Source organism: Simochromis diagramma, unplaced genomic scaffold (assembly GCF_900408965.1).
Source record: "Simochromis diagramma unplaced genomic scaffold, fSimDia1.1 OVJJ01000602.1, whole genome shotgun sequence".
NCBI classification, from domain to species: Eukaryota; Metazoa; Chordata; class Actinopteri; order Cichliformes; family Cichlidae; genus Simochromis; species Simochromis diagramma.
This window is the reverse complement of record NW_024387040.1, coordinates 335,375-353,426: the sequence shown is the minus strand read 5'-3', so window position 1 is coordinate 353,426 and position 18,052 is coordinate 335,375. Positions and strand designations below refer to the sequence as shown.

At 41.9% G+C, this 18,052-nt stretch overlaps 1 protein-coding gene and 1 long non-coding RNA gene across 4 annotated transcripts in view; one reads left to right on the top strand and one right to left on the bottom strand.

The window, feature by feature from the left end:
- The window catches only part of LOC120741355, a 24,944-nt gene extending 15,146 nt beyond the window's left edge, over window positions 1-9,798 (bottom strand). Inside the window, exons 1-2 of one of the 2 annotated variants that reach the window (XR_005697614.1) lie at window positions 9,695-9,798; window positions 9,168-9,258 (exon numbers count right to left, since the gene is read on the bottom strand). This is a non-coding gene — a long non-coding RNA (uncharacterized LOC120741355). Of the gene's footprint in view, window positions 1-9,167; window positions 9,259-9,612 lie in introns of both variants that reach the window. The other variant, XR_005697613.1, reaches the window with a different exon arrangement.
- slc35b3 (solute carrier family 35 member B3) lies at window positions 9,612-18,052 on the top strand. Of its 2 annotated transcripts, none has more exons than XM_040044192.1 (10): window positions 9,612-9,721; window positions 11,188-11,424; window positions 11,598-11,719; window positions 11,838-11,992; window positions 14,506-14,613; window positions 14,973-15,070; window positions 15,215-15,307; window positions 15,576-15,687; window positions 15,927-15,996; window positions 16,835-18,052. In XM_040044192.1, exons 1-10 carry the CDS (start codon window positions 9,662-9,664, stop codon window positions 16,983-16,985), a joined length of 1,206 nt encoding a protein of 401 aa, XP_039900126.1. In that variant the 5' UTR covers window positions 9,612-9,661; the 3' UTR covers window positions 16,986-18,052. The 2 variants fall into 2 exon arrangements, with proteins under 2 accessions (XP_039900126.1, XP_039900127.1); XM_040044193.1 differs by lacking the exon at window positions 9,612-9,721 and adding an exon at window positions 9,953-10,170 and having other exon boundaries at window positions 16,835-17,854.

Here is an 18,052-nt window from a genome sequence, read left to right as displayed (position 1 = left end):
GTGCCCGTCCGCAGGTGTGCACACAGGTGATGATGAGCTGTGCAAAAGTTTATTATAATGGAGCGTCTGGAAAAAAATGTTTGAAGTGGTGCACCGCAAACAATTAATCTTGTGCCTGTGACTGCACTCTGTCCCGGCGATGCAGATTTCTCATGACAAGTTCGCTTCAAAAGACTGGAATCCTGCCCCACCCAGTGCACCTATGGTGAGATGATAGACAGGCGATTTTGTTTTAACACGAGAGGACAAGAGAGCATCTGGAGCATAAACATATATGGTGACCACGAGGGTGGGGCGCGTGGGCGTGGGTCCTCTTAAGTCCTGCATTAGACACCGATCGAACACTTACAAACTATTACACAGATGGAAAAATACGAGTATATTTTCACTTCAACCTTAAGATAAAGACGTTGCTAAACTGAGAGGAACCGAGCAAACAGCAGGGGTGTGTGCAAAAAAAATTAGAGGAAATACTAGCGTGAACGTATGCACTCTATACTGCTATCTATCATCAAAAGATAACAAAGGAAGCTATGAAACCATTTCAGTAAAATCACTGATTATCTGATGTTGGATTAAAATGACGTTTATCGCGAGAGCCGTGGATCCTCTTTTATCTGACAGTGGCCTCTCTCGGCTGACATCTAATCTTTGCACCTCCTTCACTGATGGAATCGGGGGATCTCTGCGAATCGTCCGCAACAGACAGGCCGGAATGGCGCATGTCTGGATCGTGTTTATTCAATTTAACTGAGCATTTATCCTCCCAGGTACCGTCGCCAGTCTGTTCCCTGTGTGCGTAAGCTAAAGAAAGCAGAGCGATCATAAGAAAGAGAGATGACAGGAGCAAAGTTTCCAGTTCGTGAGCCGAGTTGAGAAGAGAGGAAAACATCCAGCCAGCCTGCACATGTCAAGGTCAGAGCAAACGTTCTTCCAAGGAATGAAGGAAGGTGGAGGAAGGGGAAAAAAAAAGAGTTCTCGTTCACATGTACCTTCATGCGGCTGTGATGTGATTAAGAACAAAAGCCCTGATAGGTCTTTTTGTAAAGTTGTGTTTAATGAAAACTGCCGGACTGACAAAAACCCGACAAAGAATTGAGCAACTTTGCTGTCTTGGAAGAGGTTCTTATAAACTAACCAAGTATTTTTTTTAAAAAATCACAATAATAAAAAACTTGAAGTTGTCAATTTTACGCATGGTGATGTCATGTGAACAGAATACCTGTGGGTGTGTGCCATCTTTTCACTGAATCATTTGGCTCTCTGCTTTATTTCTTAATTCTCGCTGCCATGAAACACTTCAGAAAGATTATCAACCCAGGAGCGATATTTTCTGCAAGCAAAAACTAGTTCAAAGACATTTTTTCCCCTCCTCGCCCCCCTCCTCCTCCTCCTCCCCCAACCCAATCCTCAACTTACTGTCCTGGCATCCAGTCAGTTTCCAATTTGCATTGACTTTTACAAGATTTTTCTTCTTTTTTTTTCTACTGACTTTGTTGCAGCAGTGAAGCCCCCCCGGGGGCCCAGTGGGTCATATAATTATTAGGTACAGAAAATGATAAGCATGTTTTAAAAGGGAAAATTAGCTTTAATTGTGGTGTAGTGTTGCAATGAGAGCATGGAATCACAAAAGTCAAACTTATGAGACTTTTGCATTATTTGAACAATTTAAGCTAACCAATATGCGAGGAGTATGATTTCCAGTGACTCATGAAGTTTCACTAATACTGCATAATTCAGGTAATTTGATCCATTTTACAACATGACAGCCATCATATCTTGTTTTGCGGGGTGGCTTATGTAGTTTTTTTCTCTTAGATAAATTTATAAAGTCTTCTGCATCTTTTTTGCATGAGCACAGACATCAGAGCAAGTAAAAAGAATGCAGACATTGTTTCTGCCAACGTAATCACAATTTTGTAAGCATAAATATTATAATCAAGCATCACAGCTATTTTACAGTGATGTAAATATTCACAACTGTGTAATCTTCCACCTTTTAATGGCGTAATCTTTAGGGGGACTTGGCAGAGCTGCCGCACAATTCTCGTAATGCTAACACACACACAAATCCCTGAGTTTCATCTCACACCGGTCTGTGACTGGTATGTCAGGACCAATCAGAAAACCAGGCCAGAGACTGGAGATAGAAACGAATGTGTAAGGTGTCCTTGGAGTAACCAAAACAACCGCGAGTCCAATTTCCTCCTTTGTCACTTTTTGTAGGCTTTACACTCAACCGGAGCGCGAGCTGAGAAAAGAACGTGTTGTCGGCCTGACTGTAACGTTGGCAGTTCTCCTGCTCGTGTGCAAAGCTGACATCCAGCTTCCTGAGTGAAGTCATTTCCTCAGTAGACGTCTTGCGCAAACAGTCTAATATCCAAAGGCCGGTGGGAAGGGGGTGTTCGGGGGGGCTGCAACTCGTCCTGGCGAGAAAAGAGTGACGGCAAACGCTCACATTTAAATTGAGTTTCGTCCTTTCGTCGCTGAGCACAGATAAGAGATTCAGTAGCCATGGTTAACCGGGAAAATATTATGATAAATGGGCTTTATTACTGTTTTCCCCCATTATTCATGACAATAACAATACAGTGTTCTCTGATGGCATCGGTGCATGTGTCGGGCTGCATCACTGACAAAAAAAGCAAGGGCGCTCATTATGGAAACGGTGCTATGATGAATGTGGTAAAGCAACTCAAACTTAATCTAAACTGCATTACATGTTGTTTTGAATATACCTCGCTGATATGCCCATCTTTAATGTACTATCAAGTGCAGGGAGCCGAATTGCTTTAGTCTCCCAAATTCAGAGCGGCAGGGAGGAGAAGGGGAGAGAGCGCGCGAGAGAGAGAGAGAGAGGGGCTTTAAAATACTGTCTGTGAGAAATGCAAAATTTATGAATACCCCCCTCACAACTCAGCTTGATTTATGTGAAATAATAATACACTATTTAATGCTTAAACATAGCTAGGAGCGATCCCTGGCTATCAAGATGTACAATGGAGTAATGGGGCTGGAAGACAAATCACCTTGTGGACTTGTGATGCTTATTTAAAGGTGCTCAGGCAGATATATTAAACTATATGTAATTGTACACTAACTCTGTGCTGTAGGCAGAGGCGGCAAACACAGGAGGAGGCCAGTCATGATGCAGATGGAGTGGTGTAATCAATTTGACTCAAGCATCAGCATCCACAACAGAAGGGAGGGAGAGAAGAGGAAGAGGGTGGTGGTGGTGGTGGTGGTGTTCGATCAGGGGTTTCACCTTTATTCATGCATCTTTCATGCAACTTTTAAAGAAAGTGTCAAAACTTGTGAAAATGATAAAAAACACAATTAGGACTAAATAATAATAATAATAATTGTTAAAAAACAGATTTTCAGCGTTAGCCCACGTGCACCTGGAGGAGTGATAATAAACTAGAATTACAATCCGCACTGGAGCTTTCAGAGGCTGTAGTTGTGTCTAATTTAAGTTTTAGCGCGGGGTGTGTCAGCTTTAAAGAGGAAGACCGGGTTCAAACAGAGCTAGTGGTCACACCGGCTGTGATTTATGATTCACTGATTGCCTCATTTAATTAAAGTAAATGGCAAAAGCCCAAAGCCGGGCCAAATTGTCCTGATCTGATGAATTGGCCCCGTTTTACCACCAAAAGCATGTAGGGTAAATAAACAGGGTAATTACATTGGTAAATGAAGCCTCTGTGAGAGAACCGTGTGGGCTGCGGGTGGCTCACCCAGGATATACGGGGAAGAACAACAGGCGTTTCCAGTAACTTTCTTTTATCGTCTTACCTCTGTCTCTAAAAGCCAGTCATGCCAGCAAAAGAAAAAAAAATAAAACCACACTCTCAAGCACACAGACACCTACAAGAACGCGCGCGCGCACTCTCGCTCGCACTTTCAGCGACACGCAAACCACAACTCTCTCCTCCCACCTCCATCCCGGTGCGTTCATGTACAATTATAGCTACGATGATCCACAGGTGTTGAATTCTTCTGGCAAGCCATAAAACATGATATGCATGATTTGTGCAGTCAGCCAGGTCTGTAATTTCATTCTCCTTTTCTTTCATTTTCCCTTCCTGGGCCACACGATCCATTTTCCTGCTTTATGAGAGTGCAGACACCCAGAGAGACTTTCAGGATGATTACATGCCCCATGCCATGGGGGGTCTGAGGAGCCAACACGCCAGCCTAAGAGCCGTGTCAAACCCGGGTGAAAACATCTATTTGAATAAAGCTATGAATATTTGAACTGCTTGAGGTGCGTTTCATTTATTCTCCTCGACATTAGCACGAGTAAAACTATCAACTTCCAGACAAGCTATATTGGGCGCTTCTAATATATATATATAGTTTGGATCTACTTAAAAATTCAAAATAGACACGTATTATCCACTTTGTCCAGGTACGGAGCGTGCTGTCACAGCAGGAGTGCTGATTTAAGATCGGGACACATGCCCTTGTGGTCCTGTGAGTATCTGGCAAAAAAAAAAAAAAGAAAGAAGAAGAAGAAAAAATCAAGGGTACCTCAGATGGCTCATGTATTTAAGATATCTGTATACACAGTCAGGCCTAGCGTCACAGTACGTGGGTTGGTCTGTTGGCAGAGAACTGCGATGTCCTCCAGGGGAAACTAAACAAACTCTCTCTGCTACTTTCACAGCGTTGCCTTAAACGTGATCAGGGTGAGAGGTAGTTCCTCTGCAGAGGACTTATCCAAACACACATGCACACATAGCGCACGGATTATGTTTTAAACACACGCACACCTGCAGTATAAACGCCAAAGGAGGGAAGCTATAAATTGAGTTTGTACATATTAAAACTGAGTCATTATTATAATCCAATCCAAGTTTCACATAAGAGCGCTTCTAATATTACTATGAGGTTTACCGTGGCTTGCCGTTATCATAAACATAATTATAATATCTAAGTAAATAATGGCCTCTCGTGGATTTAGAATTAGGCTGTTAGCAAATGGGAGCATAAACGACACGGAGAGGATTTTGCATATTGCAAAGTTCTGTTGCGTCTGCAAACCTGTCAGATGAGAGAGCTCCTCCAGCTTCAACCCATAAGTAAATAATATTCAGTCATAAAGCGCAGCATTAATCCCGGAGTGTGATTGACATTTCATATCTGTGACAATACTCCAAATAATTAAAAACGGAAATCTTGAAAGGTAATAGCTTCTCAAATCCATTAAGTAGTTAAAGGTTATGAGAAAAAACGGGATTATTGCTCACAGCCAAACTCCTAATTAAATGACACTACGTAATTTGTTTTGCAATCCCTTTCTCTTCATAAGCACAGTGCAGGTTAAATGAATGGGCAATGAAACATGTGTGTCATTTACCGTCACTCTGAGGAGACAAAAAACAATCTATCTGCACCCCCCGCACCCCACACCCCCACCTCCATTTTCTGTCTGTATGTATTAGAGCAAAAGCGAGTACGGTAGATTGGATAAGCAGACACACAATTCCTGGTAAATTGTTTGCTTAATTACTTTTTCTTTCCTTTTCTTCTAAGCACACTTGCAAAGAGGGATGCTTCCCCCTCCTGGCTGCTCATAAGAAAGTCAGAGATTCCTCGGTCTCTTGTGCCTGCCTTCAGTGGCCCCCGTTAACTCTCTTTTTACCGCTTATGACCTGTGCGTGTGGACAGATAAGCCTAAAAACTGCATGTGTGTTTGAATGTTACTGTAAAACCTGGAAAAAAACACACTGATGTTCAATGTAAGGTTGAACAATTGAAGCAATGCTTCAATTGGATGTTTGACTTCTTGAAAGAAACTTGACCGGGAAAACCGGTGGAAGTCGACCGGTGGAAAAAGGAGGGATGTTTATTGGTTTTTTTGTGGGAACAACTTGAAGAACGAACCTGGTACAGTAGAGGCTATAACTCCGGATCGATGCCTGGGGACTTTTAATGTATGTCATTCTACTTTAAGTTGAGCCCTGTGTTTATTTTCTCTTCACTCTCAGCTCTCTAAAGGTAAAAATGTCAAAAAGAAAAAAAAGTATAGTCTTTACAAACGAGATCAGGCATTATTTCTAAATTGTATTGATACAGATGCATGAGTATAAGGTACTGATATGACCCACTTTAATGGGCCAAAGCCTGAACTTGTTTTTGTGAAAGTTTACCTTCACCCAAACTTTCTGCAAAGTTCCCATCAACTCAAAGCAACTTGTAACTAAAATTATTCTTGTTACACAAAACAGTTGTGTTCTTTATGATTGGACAGGTATGAAGCGCTGGAACTAAAGAAGATTTTGGACTTGCTGTTTTTTTCTTCTACAAAACATATAAATCCTAACACTTTAGGAGTTGTTGCTTTAACGTGTTCACTGGATGTAAGCTGACACTCTGTCCTCTGATGGTGCAGGCTCATTAAACGGAGATTCTAAGAGATCCGACACACCGTGCCCCTCGTGCCCTCCGATGACAGAGAACAGATGAGGTGAATTTGAAAGGTCCACAACCACCGTGAACCAGTCTGGCCGGTTTGCCTCTGCACTCTGGCAGAGAGGATAGAAGATGGAGTGGTGGTGGTGGTGGGGAGGGTGGGTTGAGAAAAAAATGTAAGAGCAGCAAGCCTAGCAGATCAAAGAAAATAACATGGGAGAGGATATGAGTGCTTTGAGAAGTAATATAGCCGAGATAGCATCTGTTTTCCGTAGCATGCAGGAGGCTTGAGACAAGCCAAGGAAAAAGACAACGGAGAGCGAGTGCACTTTAGCCGAGGATAAGACCAAACACAAATGGGTTATTAAGAAGCCCTCAATGTAATATCTGGCTGACATTAAAGTGTCTCTTTTGAAATGATCCACGGCTGGGCAGAGGGGCTTTTTTTATGACACTGATGGTGAATAATAAATAAAATGAAGCACCATTTAAGGGCAGGGTGTTTATATGAGATTATTTTCTTGAAAAAAATAATTTTTTTAAAAATGTCTTTGTTCGGACACTACTGGACAGCTCAGTGTAGCTCAATAAGATATTTTAGTAGCAAAAAGTTCTAAAAGAAACACTTTAAGAGTCTCTTAATTATTAAAATGGACATTTTTAGCCTCCCCTAGCTCCAACTCTGTAATTAACTTTTCATCGTGTGCTTTATCAGGTGTTCGCTGTATCCGTGCAAAACAGTAAACACTCGTAACCCGGTCAGAAAAAGAAAACTTGTGTTTGCCATCGTTTAGGAGAAACTCTGTGACCCAGTTGTCTAGTCTAATTTCTATGGTCGATTTACAATATTAAAAACATTCATAGGTCGCACTCCCACATGAGCCTCCTGAAGATCGAATAATGTCCTTCCTGATCTGTACTGCAAGAGGCCATATTGGATCCAGATTTCACTAGTTCAAAAGTCATTTCATCCCCCCCCCTCCCTCTCTCCCTGCTTTATTCCTCTGTCCCTCTCAAGCCTTCCCATTGCCTGCTTTATTTATTGCGGGTCCAGTGGTGTGGTACAAAGCCATTACCCGCGCATATGTACCTTTTTGAATAATCAATAAATAATTATTTTATTATTTAATAGGATCGTATGGGAAAAGGAAATGGGTTTTATTACATAAATCCATCATGCGAGATGAATGGTTGCACTTGTAAAGTTGGACGGGGGGAAGGAAAAGTGGTCGGACAGGCCTTCGCCTGTGCTCGACAACTGTGCATTGCTGAGTGCTTTTCTCCATGCCAGGTTGTAAATATGACATTTTTGTCTCTGTGGGACTGTCGATTGGAGTGCGCGGGGAATGGGATTGTAAATTCAGGGAGATTAATTAACCTTTTACATTTGCGATTCAGCCCTGCATCTTTTTCTGTATATTGTGACCCCTGTGAGCAGAGAGGTGAGAGACCTGGCCGCAGACAGCCCAGGGAGTGTCGACGGCTCATTCCAAATGAGTTATTAACAGAATTTTTTGAAAAGATGGAAAAATTGTAGCCCGGCCATTTAGTGTCATAAAGGCTGGGTTGGCGAGGCGGCAGGGGCCTCCCAGGGACAGGAGGCAATACCATTACAATCAAATCTGAGATGGAAGAGGGATTGAGCTGTCCATTCTGAATTTTTATATTGTCGGAGGGCTGGGGAGGAAATAATGCCATCCTGGAGTGTATTAACCTCTGGCTGGGGAAGGAGGACAGGGGGAGCGAGAGAGCGGGAGAGACAGAGAGAAAGGCAGAGGGAAGGATTTGAGATTGGACAGCAGGGAGAAAGGAAGGCTAGATGAGGGAGGAGGGAAATGAAGGGGCAAAAAAAGAGCTTCGTGCCTTATGCCGGGGAAACCAAAGAGGGAGAGGCAGGGATATGAGATGGCCAAGAGACAGAGCCAGAACAGAGGAGGTTGAGGAGGGAATAATGCAATAAGGGGAGGGAAGAGCAAAAGAACTGTGATGCAGAGCAAAGCTTATATGAACATGAAAGCACGGTGAAGGGAGAGAAGAGCTGATGGGAAAATATACTAGGATAAAGGTGGAAGACTGTTGGAATGGTGGAAAGAGGAAATGTAGAAAATCAGGGGAAAAAAGTTGTTGAGGACAATAGAGAATGATTTGACTTGTGAAGCTGTCCTGCACGGTAACAATACTTATATGACACCTAAACGTCAGAATGATTACTGCTACAGCTTCAGTATCTCCACCGTTGATACTTAAACTCCATCAAAAATTAACTTAAATCGTCCAGAATGAGAGCAGAAAAATGTTTCTACAGTTAAATATCAAGTAAAGTATCAATAGCAAAAGTGTCGATGGTGGATGACATGCAATCTAAAAGTCCTGTGAGTATTCTTATATAAAGCATCAACGTGGAAGCTTAACAATGATCAGAGATCAAAATGGGGATTTAGGGTTGCCAGGTGTTGAGGGACAATTACTTCGGGTTGGGGAAAACTACTATGCTCTTTTTTAATGCTTTTTTTCAGTGGGTACAGTATGGAAAACGGCAAACACCACGGTTCAAGTCACTTCTACTAAATGCTTTCCTTCAGACAGCTCAAGACGTTATGAAAGAGCTCTGCCTCCACAGGCTGACCTCTGGGGACAAATGCTGAACATGTTTCCTGATGTGATGCACCTTTAATGCCTTAACTGGAGACCAAATTCCCCCCACCAGCAATACTCCACTACATGCACTTTGGATCTGATTGATACCTTACCACAGAAGCTGATGTTTGCTCTCACGAGCTTGCACAGCTGCGTGAAGCTGTCCAAACTAAACCTCCACGGAGTGATGCAGGTGCAGGAACGCTGGAAGAAATGCACAAGGAGATGACCTTGAAGGTGATAGCGGAAAAATTAAATTATACTTAAAAAATGTAAATAAAATATAAACCTAGAAATTCTCCCATCTAACTGCAGTATTGGATGTTAAAAAAAAAAGTTAAAAATAATTTTTTAAAGGAAAAAAAGTAAAAGCTAGCAAAGTTAGAGGTGCAACATAGCACGACATCAAAATAACAAAACACCTCTACATTATATTTGACTATCCTTTATCCTGGTTGACTTCAACTTTATATCTGTACATAATTTGACCCTTTTCAAAATAATAGTTTTATCATAAAAATAAATTCTTAAAATTGAAAGTAAAATGAAAACTGACACCTCAGACCGTCACTCAGCAGGATTAACCAGAAGAGCTTGTGTGTCACTGATGATGTGGACAGCGACAGGAACAGTACCCTACCTATTCATGATGAACTCCTCTACCCAGGTAAGCTAGCGTATTACAGCCCGTCAGGTTTTTGTCGAATTAAATGCAGCTAATAATTCACTTCTGTTGTGTTTGTGCCGAATCGACAGGACGGCACCGACCAATACATTTTTGTTATTTTTACGGGAGCTAAAAAACGTGAAACAAGCCACCTGCAGAAGCAGTGCCTGTCTCCGCTGACCAATAGCAGCGCAGTTCAGAGTTCGGAGCCGAGCGGAAGTTGTTGGCTGCTTCTAGCCTGCCATCCCTGCAAATGCATGTAGCCTTTAGCAGGCTAGCACGCTTGTAAGCGCATTTTTGGCCTTTTTGTCACTGAGGACCAAAAACGTGAAAATGTTCGGAGTGTGTGAAAGATGAAGCCGAGCGAGTCGAGGGGAATGATTTTCACCGGTGTTGCCTCTGAAACTGGGGATAAGAGCACGTAAAGACACCCGGAAGTGTTGTTGAAGGTAACGAGCTTGCTATTGTAGCTTACTCTGGGTGAATGATAAAGCTATGTCAGGTGCGAAATGTGTGGCTAACAGCAAACGTGTGGTAAGATGACGTTAATAGCTGTGTCTTTGGATTGTTAATCGTTGCTCTCTGATCAAATGACAGCCTCCATTCCGTATTCATGGCGTTAGAAACGGGTTGCTTCGTAGCCTAGCTACCGTTACCGGCTATTTAAACAGGGGTAAGAACAGTCTCTTTTTATAATGTTTTTTCATTTAGCACAGCTTTAATGTGGTGGATGCTTTAGTGAATGCTATTCAGTGGTTTTACTCGTGGCAGAATATCACTGACCGCAACGTATCCTGAGTGGATTTGAGTCAGAGTAGTGATCACTAGCAGTTCTCATAGTTTAGAATGGGGGAAAAAAATGAAAAGAAGTCTTTAAAAGCATATGGGGAATCAGTGACATTAATATGTGCATGCTCAATAACGAAGTATCGAAAATACTGCATCACTAAAACCTCGCCTGGTATTTTTGCTTAAGTGTTTACTCTAAGATCTCTTGTTTGCTTTGCACTGCCTGCAAGGATCGTTTGCATACTCATATAATAGAGAATATGGCTTCATTTAGTCGCCTCATTTCAGCACAGTTCCCATGGTGTAACGTGTTCAACAGGTCTTTCTGTTGATGGCACAGCCACTCTGGGTTTTTTTTTTTTTTTTTACTGTCATCATAAAAATGACCCAGTGAATGGTCACCATTTCTTACATGAGGTGATGAAAACTCAGCTCCAGGCTTAGTTTATCCGCCCCATCCTTCATTTTCTACTTTGGAATATTAGGTTAGCCTGCCTAATGCTAGTTTCTCAACTGCATGCAGTGTGAAGGGTGTATCAATCTGCATTTCGTATACACAGTAATGATGAAATGCCTCTGTGAGCTCTTTCGCTATCTTCTTATCAAAGCTGCAGTCTGTGCTTTATGCCGAAGCATCATAAAGGAGGAGCATCAAATCTTTCTTTATGTCCCTGCAGCTTCCAGCAGGCGCCGACACAATGAGTGCCAAATATGGCCTGGTGGGCTACAACAGTTCACGGAAGCACATTTCAATCTCCATCCCCTCGTCTACAGAGGTGATGTCACCTCATATAAAGTCTGTGGAGGAGCTGAGGGTTCTGGGGATCAACCTGAGCAGCTTAAGTGCACCCACACAGTTCTTTATTTGTGTGGCTGGAGTCTTCTTCTTTTACCTCATGTATGGATACTTACAGGTAACGGGGATTACGATCCTTCTTATACACACACACGTATAGTAATACAGTAAAAATGCAGTAATTACATGTGTTATTCAACGTGATAACATGTGAATATATTGATTAAATAAAACTGAGACAAGGCTATTAAGGGTGTTTTGTTATGTCTTTATATTCGTCCCTCAATATAGGAGTTAATATTTTCTGTGGAAGGATTCAAGCCCTTTGGTTGGTACCTCACTCTGGTCCAGTTTGGCTTCTACTCCATGTTTGGATTAGTAGAGCTTCAGCTCACACAGGACAAACGCAGAAGGTATGATAACAGATTATGCTTTGCCCCCCAGAAGACAGCCTTTACTGTAAAACACATTTTGTGTCTGACTTTTTCTTCCTTGTTTTTTTTTTTTTTTTTTAAATTTCATCTCCTCCAGGATACCAGGGAAGACCTATATGATTATAGCATTTTTAACGGTGGGCACTATGGGCCTGTCAAATACCTCTTTGGGCTACTTGAACTACCCTACACAGGTCATCTTCAAGTGCTGTAAACTCATCCCAGTCATGATTGGAGGAGTGTTTATACAAGGTCAGCTTCCTATGTTGATACTTATTTACAGTGTGCGCATTGTGTGTATTTTGGTTCCTGCTCTGCAAAGTCTTCATCCTTGGTACTAGATGATCCGCGGGCATCAGTATTGCAGCTCTCTGTAGACCATTTCTATGCCTTTCTCATTGTAAAATAATTTGAGGGGATTTCCTGTGTTATGTAAACTGTTCAACAAATTAAAAGAACTATTTTTTGCATTTGGCTAGAATCAGTATCACTACTGATGACATGAGATGATACCTTGACCCTACAGAGGTTGTACAGTTAGTCCAACTCCTCCAGGATGACACATTAATATGTTTGATTGCCACAAGGTTTGCTATGCTTCCCAGCACAGTCTTAAAAGCATGGGTGAGACAGTTACTTTAGGAGAGCTGAACATGACCGTAGAATATGCACAACCCGTCAGCTGAACTGGTATCTGCTCCTTTGTGCAGGATGTGCAGAGCTACAAAAAGTGACCTCCAGAAGGCCACTGGTGTGACCAAATAATCAGAAGCAAATTTCATGAGGGTGGCATGAGGGACTGACATCCTCTAGACACCTAGCTCTCTAGATGGGAGCAGAGAGCATGTACTTTGAGTACATGTGAAAGGGTCTGGATTAACTGGGGAGAACGTTATGGTGCCTGAAACATCATGCAGCATGACTGGTTGGGTGGTGGGTCAGTGATGGTCTGGGGAGGTGAATGCATTGAGGGACGCACAGTCATCTACAGGCTAGTGAGCAGCATCCTGGCTGCCATTAGGTATCAGGATAATATCCTTGGACTATTAGTAGATTTTGTGTTGGTGCAATGGGTCCTTTGGTCCTCTTGGTCCACAACAATGCCCAGCCTCATGCAGTGAGAATTTATAGGCAGGTCCTGGAGGAGTAAGTAAGTGATAACACTGACGAATCTCACCTGACCTAAATCCAAGAGAACACCTCTGGGACATTATGTTTCTGTCCATCTTATGCCGCCAAGTTGTCCAGAAGCTCTGTGATGCAATGGTTCAGAACTGGGAGGGGATCCCCCCCCAAGACACCATCCTTCATCTCCTTTAGCAGCATTCCCCTGATATTGTCAGGGATGCATACAAGCACATTGGGGCTCCTTTTATTCCTAACACATTATCCAGTCCTATCAGTATTTTTTTTTTTTTCCCCACTGGGATTTGGTTTGTTTTCAAAGTTTTCCTTTAACTTTTTTGAATGGTATATTTATTTAGTCTGGTATTTGTTTTTTGGGTTGGCATATAAAAGCTTAATTGGTCTTGTTCAAATGTAAATCAACAGTTAGGGTCAGCTTAAAGGTTCCTGCTTTCAGGAGATCGCCTCAGAGCATGAACCTGTTACTGTAATCTCTTAAGTTTTCATCATTTCAACAAAACTGTAATCGTACATGTAGCTCAAATCTGTTGGCACATGAGGTAACAGTCTTTTCAAAATAACTGAAAATGAAGATTTTTTTTATTATTCAGAATATAATAAAAGTGAATGTTACATCATCATTTACAGGGGGGGAAAAGTAGATTCATTTTTTCCACCTCATTTCATTCATCACATATTTCCTTTGAAGCAGTGACCACCTTTCAACTTTCAGTGCATCCTTTTCATCCGCGTCTGTTGTTTTCTGTCGTGAGGGCCCGGTCGGCAGTACGTGCAGTTTCTTCCCCGCTCTTACTTCTGTCTGTCCTTTCATCCTCACACTGGCCTTCACAAGGTTCAACGTCCTGAACGTGAGAAGGGTTTCGTGCATTTTTTTTTTTTATTTCTTTATGTTTTTTCACCCGCCTCCTTGCGTCTCTCTGGATGAATAGATGTGAGGACCACGGTCCCTCAAGGGGGTCGAGTGGAAAACAGAATTTGTTCACTCCAAATGCAAAGAGGAAAGAAAGTGGGAGAGAGGGATGGATGAACGGATGGATGGATGGAGGCAGGGGTGTGGGGATGCATCTGATGTGAGGCCCTTCAAAGACGAGTCAGGGAATCAAAGCCGACCACAACCTGATGCCACGTCCCCCGTCAACCTCAAGGCATCCATCCGTCAGCCTGTTTTTGAAAGACTCCTTCATCCTGTTGTTTTATTTCCTCCCACATTTTTTTTTCTTCATTTTCACAGTTTTTTTTCCTTTTTCATTCTTGCATGCACAGCCCAAGAAACTTTAAGTTGTGAACAATATCTGTTGCAAAAACTTTCTTTAGTGATGTGTTTTTACTTCAGTCCAATGTCAACTTCTGTTTATTAAAGGTGGGTCGTCATCTTTCAAAGATTTCTTTGTAAGCTGTGCTTGAGGGGAAACTCTCTCAGTTTGGTTTATTGTGCCTGGGATGTTTTAAAGTGTTACACATATCATACATTAAAGTGTAGATTTCATGCTGGTGTAGTTTTAAAAACTTTGCCTGATTTTTGTAGGTGACAAGTAAAAGAAATAGGTTTAGATTTAAGGCTTGAAAAATAAAAATATAAGATATTTTAAATAACGTTTTTCTCCATCTTTATGTCCCAGGTAAACGCTATAATGTGGCTGATGTGTCTGCTGCTCTCTGCATGAGTCTGGGACTCATCTGGTTTACCCTAGCAGACAGCAAAGTGGCCCCCAACTTCAATGTCACAGGTATTTCCTTTAAGATCCACCTGCAAACTCAGATGGTTTTCGAACAGAGGCTCCTATACAAATACAGAGATGTTGCATGAGTACATTAAAGACACTGTATATATGATGTACATCTCCATAATGTAGCTGCTGACGTCTGTCACAGGTTCTTTCACTTTTACTCTTGGATCACTGAATTGTGGCTGGAAACTTTTATTTTAGTGCATAAAATGTCTATTTGTGCTCTATGAACTTCTAGAATAATATTATAATATATTTAGTTAAAACACCTTGAGGCGTCTGTTTGAAATTGAGTAGTTTGTTAATGTTTCCCCTTCTTCACCCTGAATGGTTACATGTGCATGTTTCTGTGCACGCAGGTGTCCTTCTCATCTCCCTGGCGCTGTGTGCAGATGCTGCCATTGGAAACGTGCAAGAGAAAGCCATGAAACTCCATAACGGCTCCAACTCTGAAATGGTACACTAGTGAAATAATATAAATCCAAAGGCATTTTGATAGATCACACATTGTTGGAGAAAAATCCCGAATGCTTTGGTTGATGGTGTGATTGAAAGTACTTCTGTTCTATGTTGTGGTAATGCCGCATTTTGTCGCTCACAGGTGCTGTACTCATACTCCATTGGTTTTGTCTACATACTGGTGGGCCTGCTGTGTGTTGGTGGGCTGGGACCGGCCGTAGCATTCTGCTCAGAGGTGAATATACCTGAAGATGATGTGATTACACATTCCTAGCTTTTAGTGGGGTTGTTTGCTTTATGTTTTCAACCGTTAGCATTGGAAGGAATGTGAAATCCGATCCTTTTAGGACTAATGTGTCAGGATCCTGTTTTTTGTATTTCAGCTTTAACCTTGTAGATTGATGATGTTTTGATGTTTTCCAGTAGCACAGGGTTGCAGTTTTTAGTGTTTTTTTTCATCTGGACCCTGTTCGTTTATCTGTTCTCCCCTCTTTCCTTCTCAGCATCCCGTGAAGACATATGGTTACGCGTTCTTCTTCTCTCTTACGGGTTATTTTGGGATCTCCTTTGTGCTGGCCTTAATCAAGCTCTTTGGGGCTTTGGTTGCTGTAACAGGTCAGAGTCGCAGTTTATAAAGTTTTCCTCAATGTTTTATCTCGTGTGAAAACAGCATTGTTGGCATAAACGGCAAATAGTCATATTTCACTCAGCCACACAATTATATAGATAAAAAAAATTATCACTATCTTAACCCAGGATGTTTGTCTTTTCTTAGACATATTTTAAAAGTAATTAAGTAAAGAAATGTAACGAGTGTCACTGATGGTAACGCGTCTGTGCGGGTTTCTGTGCAGTGACCACTGGGAGGAAGGCCATGACTATCGTACTTTCCTTCATGTTCTTTGCAAAACCCTTCACTTTCCAGTAAGTACCACCAACTTTTGACTTAAAACACTTTCCTCCTAGTTTAAAGTAAGTCTACAGTGTGACCGCTGACCCCCTCTTTTGACTAATAAAAAACTTGATCTGGCTTCTCTGCCCCTGGTTTTTATGTCCTCAGTCCATTTGCAGACCTCGAGTTTTCCTCCGCTCCTTCAGTTTGTCCTTCCCTCTTTTGTTCACCCTCTCACTCGCCCTCTGCGCTGTCAGAGAGTGAATCCGCTGCTCTGTTGTTCAGTGACTCTTAAAAACTGTGTGCGTGTGTATCACGAAACAGAAAAACTTTTGTGTCATCGCAGCCAAATTTATTCTCCCTCCAGCTGGTGTGTGCCCTCACCCTTAACTGGACTCAGTCCCTTTTTATGGCAACAGCTAACACTTTTTAAAACCAAAAAACTGCAGTACTACAGTGTGTTATCAGTAAATGGCAGATTTAACCAAATTTATAAATACTAATTGCATCAATTTCTGAGGAGTTGTATGATATACAACACCTGTATTACACCTGGTTTGCATGTGTTTGATAGGGCAGCAGCATTGGTCCATCGTTTCAGAAAAACTCAACTTCACTCAAACTGTCCAAAAAAAAAAGTTATGTGTTGTTATTTTAACAATGCCCTGTGGATTTTTGTGCATGCAAACCTTTGCCCAGTGTTGCTCATTAGGACAGACTGTATCCTTGCATTTCTGTGGAAAGCAGATATTTATCCATTTATTAACCTTTTACATCATTCAGCTGAAGCCACAAACTTCTCGGGGTGTCGTAAGTCTTCCCACATTAGTTGTATAAAACATCTAACCTCTCCGTCTTTGCCCTCGTCAGGTACATCTGGGGCGGCCTTCTGGTGCTCTTTGGAATTTTTTTGAATGTTTACAGTAAAAACAAGGACAAAATGAAGCTTCCCTCCATCAAGGACCTCAGGAGCTGGCTGCTGGCGGGAAAGAAAGTCCGATTTCTTTCACAAAACGTGTAGGAGACACTCAGAGGTTCGGTGGAAGTCCTGTGCCGACAGACCACTTCTCTCTGCTACTTCCGGGATGAAGTACCCACAGGATGTGCTGAAGCATATGCCGGGCCTTATCACCACTAATGTTGAGCCAAAGATGGGCACACAGGGTTCGACCTCCAATCAGCCTTACAGACAGCTGATAATAATCAAACTGTGGGAGAGGGAGTCGCTGTTTTCCATCTGCGTACCAGGACACCGCTGGTTAACCGAAGTGGCACTGTCTGCAGGAAAATGAAGGAACTGCGTTTTAAAAGGGGATCAATGCCTAGTGGGATCTTGTGAAGCAATACTTCAAAGCCCCACTGAAACTTTTTTTCCAATGTGTTGTACAACACTGAGGACATGCAGTATGAGACTTTCTAAAGGGAAGCCAGCTCATTAGCTCACCAAATTGCACAGTTTTGCACTGGAATTGAGTGAAAGACTTTAACCCTCGAGTGGTTGGAGCAAAAATGAAATGTTTGAAAGAACAAGTACAGAGATACGTGGTAATCTGTATCATGTGTGAAATTACTGTCACCCATCTTAAGATAATACATATTGATTTTTTTTTAAAAAGTATATTTGCCCCTGCATGTGCCAGAAAGATGGAAGAACATGTTTTTCAGGACCTTTATAAAAGTGGCTTTCATAAGTTTTGTTTGTTTGTTTTGGGTTTCTTGGGGTAATCCATATGTGACTCGAACCTTCATAATTTGTGTTATGTGCGATGGTCACATTTTTGGGAGTCAGTCACTCCTGGACATCAACAGCTGCCATAATTTGCTAACCATATACGTTTGGGTCAAAGGGTAAAGCTCTTTTTACAATAAAATATGTATTTAGTAATTACAGCGGTGGTGTTTTCTTTTTCTTTTCTTTTTTTGTCGGCCAGCCCTTATTCTCTCCTTTTGCACCACTTGAGAGAAGAATTGAAATGTTGCCAAAATGTGTGTGTGTTTATCCATCCAGTGGCCTTGGGCGTGTTTGATTAGGAGTCCTGAAAAAAGAGAGCACTGCTAGACGGAAAATAAACAGCAGTCTTCACAGCG